This window comes from Medicago sativa, chromosome 3, assembly GCF_051527215.1.
Source record: "Medicago sativa cultivar Bolivia chromosome 3, Bolivia_mono, whole genome shotgun sequence".
Taxonomy (NCBI): domain Eukaryota; kingdom Viridiplantae; phylum Streptophyta; class Magnoliopsida; order Fabales; family Fabaceae; genus Medicago; species Medicago sativa.
In genome coordinates, this window is record NC_140751.1 from 70,847,053 (window position 1) to 70,855,746 (window position 8,694).

The following is an 8,694-nucleotide window of genomic DNA, read 5'->3' on the forward strand; positions in this document are numbered from 1 at the left end:
CTTCAAATAACGAAAAATTAATAAAAATCTTATATAATGAGAACCAATCGAATTCCTTTGTTCTGTGCCAAATGATAAAATAAATAAATAAATAAATTGGGCTTCATCCATAAAAATAGATCATTTTTAGAATTTGCAATAGATATGAAATGGTGCCTTTTCCATATATTCCTTCCTAGATAAGTCAAAGTTCATAAATATAATTAGTACTAACATTTAGAAAACAAAGATAAATGGTAAAATGAGAGCCAGGCCCTTGTTTTTGACAGACCCTCTAACTAGAATTTGATGAAATGCCATTGTGTTATTTAAACAACCCAGAAAATCCATTCACAGTAAATCCTCCATCAACAGAAACAGTTTGTCCAGTGATGTAGGAAGCAGCTGGCAGACAAAGGAAAGTCACCAAGGCAGACACTTCATGTGTTTCTGCTATACGCTTTATCGGTGTTCGAGATAATACTTCATTCACAAACTTTTTGTTAGCAATAAACTGCAAGAAAGGTAAATTATTAGCCACATAAGTTCTGAACATAATATTGCCATTTGGATTAATACTACAGATGCTCACACTGACACTACGGTTATACATATGTTTATTTTTCAGCAAAAATTAAAATGCAGAGGCATCATATGGTGGATAGTTACAGATATGTTTTTCATTGATCAACACTTAAAGAGTTAGCCTACTAATACATGATTTCGGTTGCATGAATCAGGCTAACATCCAGATGAGCCACGAGCCCATGATCGTGTTTCGTATGCATACGTGAATCAGAGTAACATCATAAGAGTATTATTGAATCGCAACGTAGGAGAAAATATATATTTACAAACTTAAGCAATCTTCATAAAGAAAAAATGACAAGGCCAGAGAATGGATAATTAAAGGTGTGAAAAGAGCATTACCTGTTCCACAAGCGACGTTTTTGTATACCAGGGTGCAACACAGTTGCTCCTTATATTGTCTTTTGCCCATTCACAAGCAAGACTTTTTGTCAGCTGATTGATTGCAGCTGAAGAAAACAACACAGTGAATCGCTTCAGTAAATGTCTATCAAAATAGTTTGTACTCATTATGCAAATTAAGTAGACATGATGATCACCAAGTTACCTTTACTCACTGCATAGATGCTTCCGGTACCTACGCTTATCAGAGATGCAACAGAGGAAATGAACACAATGCTTCCATTTCCAGATTCTTTAAGAAGAGGATGTGCCAGTTGACATAGATGGAATGCAGAATCCAAGTTAGTAGTCATCACTTTTGAATAATCTTCGGCTGTATACTCAATTGTTGGCTTCCTCACATTTGTACCAGCATTGTTTACCTAATAGCTCACAAGATTATCATATGAACATAACTTTTATTATAAGTTAAAGTCATGCATACCAGAAACAAGACGAAAAAGGTGAACATTTCTGAGTGTATTTGAAGCATCCATAAGAAAGTCTTATAACAAGCCAAAGTACATCAAAAGAATGCAATTTTTTTAAGTATGTAATGTAACCACTTGAAAATCAAGTGCGTGTAAGATTGGTGACGGCCCAGTGCACAAGGCCCTCGCTAGGTGGAGTAAGCAGCCTTATAACAACCTTAGCATAGGGACAAGCTCTCACTGTGTGTGTGTGTGTGTGAGGCATTTCAACCTTCTTCTATAACTTCTACTATTTTATTTTTTCACCAGGAAGAAAATCTTAAAACATGTTGCAGCAATACACAGAACGATGAAACACCGTTAGCAGTGGCGGAGCCAGACAAAAATGTTTGGGATGGCCGACATCAATATCATTGGTCATCCTCTTGTAAAATGAATAGATTTTTTGATTCTTCATCTTGACTTTTCTGTTTCTAGGAAACAAATTTATCAAAATGATGTAAGAATAGTGTTAAGACACTCATAATTAAACAAATCTACAATTGACAATGGTACTGCTAATGTACTTAAATTTCATGGTCTTACTCTTTTGTTAAAACCAACATCATTATGCTTCTCAATTACATACATATTTTCACCAATGAATTTAACAAAAAATGATAGTGTTACTGTTACATTTTACAATATTATATAACTAGGAGTTGTTATGTTAAAACAGTTTATGTTAAAAACTAAGTTATAAGTGAAATTACATAGAACTAAATTGCAATGTACGGTACAAACTCAACCCATTAGAAAGATTTGTCAGGATTGCATAAGGAAACAAACTCAGGAGTCAGGATAACAGATAATAAAGATACATTGCTTCTGCCTTCTACAAGACTACAACGAAACATTTTTCAAAATCTTTTGCACTAAAATTTTGAAGATTAAATTTCAAAATCTTCTAGCAATTTGAGGGCACTGAAAAGAAAAAAAAAACCTCGGTAATGGCTCAAATCAAAAATAAAAAATCCCCTTTTTGTTTTGATTAGGGTTATGGGAAAATTGAAATTGAAAACCAAAACCAAAATCAAATTCATCAACAAACAAAAAGAAGATGAAGAATCAGATTCAGAGATACACTTAGAATTGTAGGGTTTGTAGAGAGATTAAGACCAATGAAGAATAGACTCGGATTCTGGAGATTGATGCAGATAGAAGAGATGCCGGTGGATGAGTTCGCCGGAGGAGATGCCGGTGGGTGATGGCGGTGAGTCGTGAGTGATGTTGTGCAAGGGAGAAGAGAAAATACACTTCAGCTCTGGTTCTTTTATTTCCCTTTCCCGTTCTGAGAGTGGGGTAGTTGAGTGGCATGGCAGTAATATTAAATTAGCTTAGGGGTATTATAGTCTTTTCACAGAATAAATGGGTAGGCCATGGCCAGTCCCAGTCCACACGTGGCTCCGCCACTGACCGTTAGAGTTATAATGCATTAGATCAATCTCCAACACACTCAAAAAGTGAACTGATGAACGAGACTATAAGAGTAAGTTTGATAAATACAATACAAATTCTTATAGAAAGTAAACATTAATATAACCTTAAGACAAACATACAAATCAAATTGTAAATAATATATTCTGTTGTGCTAGTTGAAAATAATTTGGCATTTCAATTTTTCAAAAACTTTTCCAACTAAGTTTTCCACGAGCATCTACAAATTGATTAAAAGAAGTTAAGAACTGAATATTTGTATTGTACGAGTAATTTTCATGAATTAAAAGACTACCAGCTATGCAAAATTCAACATCAACATCAACATAATATAGAAACGGAAAACGAAATATATAGAAAAGGAAAAACTCACAAGTATGTTGAGCTTGCCGTTGAAAGCAGAAGCAACTTGTCGAATAAGCTCCTCTCTTTGAGAAGGAGAAGATGCATCACAAACCGATCCATAAACAAAAAAACCCTTCTCTTTCCACTCATTTAAGCATTTGCTCAGCTCTTCTTCATTCCTAGAGCAAGTGTACACTGTGGCACCAAACTCAGCTAGTTCCTCCACCACAGCATGACCGATTCCACGAGTTCCACCAGTAACTAGAGCAGACTTTCCCTTGAGAGACCATCTTGTGCCTCTCATGCTGCTCTCTTGGTTCTCCATTGTTGTTTTTGTGACTTCTCTTACATGGAGAATGTGTTTGTTTTGTTGTTGTGAACTGGATATCCTTTGCGCGCAATTGCTGAGAATAATCCCTCGAGGTGGGTGGGACTGCGAGGAGTGGCGAAAATCTCTCTCAAGAAATTTAACACTGTATTCCCATGGCTGAATTTGAATCCAGGATCTCTGGTTAAGCTGAAAGAGATCGTTTATCATCTCATGCAAGTGTTCATATGCCAAACGACCTCGTTTATTTATATTTGAAAAAATTGTGCAGTGTGCTGACTGTGGCCAAAGCCTGATTTGAGGAGTCAAAACATTATATTGATCTCTACCACATGGGCCCATTGTGGGGGTATCTTTAGTTAATAAGCAACAGAATAATGAAGTAATTCATGAAAAACAAAACACAACAATGAAGCATATTTTTTGTTTTATTATTCTTCAATGTGACTCACACATGCACAAGTGAATATATGATGAGTTTAATGGGTGTATACTGTATACGGTTATTGGACAGTTTTACACCACCGGCTAATGAATTATCATTCATTACCATTTTTTCACGCAGAAATGGGGTAATGTGGCATATATTTTATGGTTTGCTTTTTTAATTTGCATCAATTTGGATGTGAACACCCTAGGCTACAAAATCGTCGTAGAAGTTACATACTTCTGCCTTTGATCAAAGATGCCCCTGAACAAAGTGAAACATTATATCAACTCAAAAACAAATTTGAAACAGTTATCATTGAAGATGATTCTATTATTGAGCTGTTGATCTTAACCCCCTTTCATTAATTTCACCCAATTGAATTCCTTTATTCTGTGCCAAGAATTCAAACAAAATTTTAGACTGGATACAATAAGAATGCAACATCTTAAAAATTTACAATTGACATGAAATGCTGCCTTTTTTGTCCCTCCATTTATTCCTTCGTAGATGAGTCATAGTAGATGAACATAATTAGGAAAACCATCCATCCATAAAACAAAATGAGAAATAATGAACTGAAAGCCAAACCCTATGAACAGGTTCTGGTGAATACCTTTGTGCCGTGTAAACAATGAACACAATAAAAATGATATTTTTGCTTTAGTTAATCCTTATGCTGGGCTGAAATCCATTTACAGTGAATTTTCCATCAACTGAAATAGTTTGTCCAATGATGTAGGAAGCAGCTGGCAAGCAAAGGAAAATCACGAAGGAAGATACGTCATCGTTTCTGCTATCCGCTGTATCAGTGTTCTAGATAGTACTTCATTTACAAAGTTTTTGATATTTAGAAAATATTCATCGAGATAAATACAACATCTTATATACTATCATTTGTCATTATATTTTAATAGAAAAATATGATCAAAGTGTTTTATGTAAATAGTACATGACCTAGGAAGTACTATACAACAACAACAACAACAACCAAGCCTTATCCCACTAAGTGGGGTCGGCTACATGGATCAAATGACGCCATAGTGTTCTATCATAAATCAAATTTGGATCCAACTCATTGACCTCTAAATCTTTTCTAATGGTTTCTCTAATAGTTTTCCTAGGTCTTCCTCTACCTCTTTTAACTTGACTCTTCTCCATTATGACGTAGGAAGTACTATATTATAAGATATATGAAATGGACATTTTTAGAGATAGCTAATTAACTATATAGCTAATTAACATGGATATGGATATATCACACCAAGAGTAAAACCAATTACATGCTGCTAAAGCCAGTGACGTGATGTCTTCTCTTTTCTCTCTTTAACAAACTTAATACTACTATATAAGTGGCTAATTTTATGGTTTACGAATTTTGCAGACTCAAGTTAGACATCTATCATTCAAACATGGCTTGAGGAGGACAGGCAGTAAGGAATAGAAGCTGTCTTTGGTCTTTTTTTAGTTATGCCTTTATCCCCCACATGAATCACCAGTTTGCAATTTTTTGCCAAACATTGAATTCCTTTGTTCTGTTCCAAGAAATCAAACAAAATTTTGATCTTGATCCAATAAGAATGGAACATTTTAATAATTTGCAATTGACATGACATTGTGCCATTTCCATACTATTCAGAAAACAAAATGATATATGCCAAACTGAAAGCCAGATCCTATTTAATCAGAACTTGACAAATACCATTATTGTGTTGAGTAGGGAGGTGCATGGTTCATAAACTATTAAATAAATAATGCTCAAAATAAAAAAATCACATCCGGTGTATTAGGTAATCCTCATGCTGGGTTGAAATCCATTCACAGTAAATCCTCCATCAACAGAAACAATCTGTCCAGTGATGTAGGAAGCAGCTGGCAGGCAAAGGAAAGTCACCAAGGAAGACACTTCATGTGGTTCTGCTATACGCTTTATCGGTGTTCGAGACAGCACTTGATTCACAAACTCTTCGTTAGCAATTAACTGTAAGAAAGACAACAATTCGCAACACAAGTTATGAACATAACATTGCCATTTATAGATTAATACTACATGAGCACACGGACATTAGAGTCACAGATGTGTTTTGATTCATCAGCACTTAATGAGTTAGCCTATATAGCAGAAAACCCTCCATACACAGATAAACCAACCACCTACACAAACACAGCAGGCACAGCACAGCACACTACACTAGAGCATGTGCAGATCCAGGAAAAATGTTAAAGAGCCAAACCCATGCGTCTTAACAAAAAAGTCCATATTTGCCATATTGATGCCCTCAAAGCCAATTCTTTTCTTATTCGTATGTATTAATTTAAGAAGTTTATTCTAAACGACCACCCAGAATCACTTGCTACAACTGTGTAATACAATAACACATAGAAAGATCAATGTTCCATATCCAAATATACAGTCCTCAACTATAAAAGATTGGACATACTAAAACATGATTTTGGCATCTTCACATGGATCAAGGTAACATTGGATGAGCCACAATTGTGTATCATATACATACGTGAATCAAACAGAAGGCAGTGGAATTATGGAGAAGAAAAACTGTCAGATCAGTTAAAAAGTTGTCATTTAAGTCACCCTGTATGCAATACTAAATGAATTTATGTAATGCAAGTAATCGTCAGTGTTGTCAAATGGCTGCCATGGCAGAATGACGTGTCGGTTTTTATGACAACCGCCATAGACAATTTGTGAAGGGATGCCTGCCATGGCATGGCATAGGCTGCAATGGCGTATTTCTATGGCGTATTTTAGCCTTCTGTCATATTGCACCATCGACAACACTGGTAATCACTGAGAAGAAAGAAGTAACCAATTTATTCTTTTTGGTTCTAACTGACAAATGGCGCTTCCCTAGGTGCAAATATTGTGAATTTGTTTGTTAATGCTTTAAAGTGTCTGATTATCAAATGACCTTTATGGAAGTAATTACATTGATTGAAAACAAAACACTAAAAGATACATTTTTCCGTCAACATGGAAAACCATTAAACTTGTGATAAGAGTACTAATGAAATCACAATGCAGCTATACAAGACTCTATATGAGCCATCCCAAATATGCAAGCAATTTTGATTTTCCTGTTCAATAATCTAAAGAATTATCGAGCCTCAAAGACTACAGACAAGTACTTCTAAGTTGTATCTTAATTCTTACTAATCCTACAAAAATGAGTATGAATGTAAAAACATCAAAGAACAGATCATTATTTACTATGAAGAACCTAATAACAAAATAGAAGAATACCATATTCCCCTGATTAAACAATGACCAATCAGTCGGTGTTCATCCAAATCAAATCATGATTACAAATTCAAACAATATTCATAAAAAAAATGACAAAGCCATGGAATGAATAATTGAAGTTGTGAAAGAGCATTACATGTTCCACAAGTGGTGTTTTCGTATACCAGGGTGCAACGCAGTTGCTCCTTATATTGTCTTTCGCCCATTCACAAGCAAGATTTTTTGTCAACTGATTGATTGCAGCTGAAGAAAACAACACAATGAATTTTTTAGTTTCCATCCATTATATTTAAGCAAAAGGTTAAAGATAACATAATGATACATTGAATTACCTTTACTTGCTGCATAGACGCTTCCAGAACCTATGCTTGTGAGAGATGCAACAGATGAAATGAACACAATGCTTCCATTTCCAGATTCTTTAAGCAGAGGATGTACCAATTGACATAGATGGTATGCAGAATCCAAGTTAGTAGTCATCACTTTCGAATAATCTTCGGCTGTATACTCAATTGTTGGCTTCCTCACATTTGTTCCAGCATTGTTCACCTAATTTCACAAGAACATCATATCAACATATGAGCTGAAGTCATAACATAACACCGACACTTCTGATTGAAGATATATCCAATGTCGGACACAGACACATGTGATTACATACAATTACGTCATTTTCTTAATTTCAATATCAACATTATATACAAATGCAAAAGAAAATATATAGAAAAGGAAAAACTCACAAATATGTTGAGTTTGCCGTTGAAAGAAGAAGCCACGTTTCGAATAAGCTCCTCTCTTTGAGAAGAAGAAGATGCATCACAAACAGATCCATGAACAGAAAAACCTTTCTCTTTCCACTCGATTAAGCGTTTATTCAGCTCCTCTTGGTTCCTAGAACAAGTGTAAACTGTGGCACCAAACTCAGCGAGTTCTTCAACGATAGCATGTCCGATTCCACGCGTTCCGCCGGTGACAAGAGCGGTGGTTCCCTTGAGGGACCATCTTGAGCTTCTGCTACTGCTCTCTGCGTTCGCCATTGTTGTTTCTGTGACCTCTCTTCGAGCGAACACGAAGAACGACGTGTTCGTTAATTTTATCCAAGAACAAACGACGTCGTTTAGTTTGAAATTTCTTTTTGTGTGCTTTACCACAGATCCAATCCAAATTTGATGAGCGAGATCTGGGCCTAACAATATTACACTCAACTGTGCTTTTCTAGCACTCCCAATTGCTCCCAGCCCCCCCCCCCCCCCCCCCCCCAAATTCCCCTAAGATATTTTTTCAATTTTTTTTTGAAGGAATATTTTTTCAAATTTATTGTTTGATTCATGTTTTAATGAATTGTTTTTTATTTTGTTTACGTAGATATGGTTGAACCTCTCATTGTTCCAAAAATGGATCCAGAGGTCTATTCCATTGATAGTGTGAAATATTGTCCCTAAAAGAAGTATGAAGATCAAAAAGAGATTATAAATTT

The 8,694-nt window shown here is 35.4% G+C and overlaps 2 protein-coding genes across 2 annotated transcripts; both read right to left on the minus strand.

The window, feature by feature from the left end:
- Positions 1 to 139: 139 nt before the first annotated feature.
- On the minus strand, positions 140 to 5,367 carry LOC146939767 (tropinone reductase homolog At5g06060-like). Its single transcript, XM_085757500.1, has 4 exons — positions 3,229 to 5,367; positions 1,115 to 1,331; positions 910 to 1,016; positions 140 to 493 (listed from the first exon to the last, which is right to left on the minus strand). Exons 1-4 carry the CDS (start codon positions 3,868 to 3,870, stop codon positions 305 to 307), a joined length of 1,155 nt encoding a protein of 384 aa, XP_085613626.1. The 5' UTR covers positions 3,871 to 5,367; the 3' UTR covers positions 140 to 304.
- Positions 5,368 to 5,513: 146 nt separating this feature from the next.
- On the minus strand, positions 5,514 to 8,285 carry LOC146939768 (NAD(P)-binding Rossmann-fold superfamily protein). The gene is made up of 4 exons (XM_085757502.1): positions 7,958 to 8,285; positions 7,550 to 7,766; positions 7,354 to 7,460; positions 5,514 to 5,936 (listed from the first exon to the last, which is right to left on the minus strand). Exons 1-4 carry the CDS (start codon positions 8,252 to 8,254, stop codon positions 5,742 to 5,744), a joined length of 816 nt encoding a protein of 271 aa, XP_085613628.1. The 5' UTR covers positions 8,255 to 8,285; the 3' UTR covers positions 5,514 to 5,741.
- Positions 8,286 to 8,694: the final 409 nt, after the last annotated feature.

Excerpts from the sequence above, each read along its gene's own strand:
- LOC146939767 (XM_085757500.1), bottom strand. The coding sequence starts at position 3,870 with ATGGGCCCATGTGGTAGAGATCAATATAATGTTTTGACTCCTCAAATC. Across the intron at positions 1,017-1,114 it reads CATCTATGCAGTGAGTAAAG|CTGCAATCAATCAGCTGACA; the intron begins GTAACTTGGTGA and ends TGTTTTCTTCAG. Across the intron at positions 494-909 it reads AAACGTCGCTTGTGGAACAG|TTTATTGCTAACAAAAAGTT; the intron begins GTAATGCTCTTT and ends CCTTTCTTGCAG.
- LOC146939768 (XM_085757502.1), bottom strand. The coding sequence starts at position 8,254 with ATGGCGAACGCAGAGAGCAGTAGCAGAAGCTCAAGATGGTCCCTCAAG. Across the intron at positions 7,767-7,957 it reads ACGGCAAACTCAACATATTT|GTGAACAATGCTGGAACAAA; the intron begins GTGAGTTTTTCC and ends TTGTGAAATTAG. Across the intron at positions 5,937-7,353 it reads AAACACCACTTGTGGAACAT|TTAATTGCTAACGAAGAGTT; the intron begins GTAATGCTCTTT and ends TCTTTCTTACAG.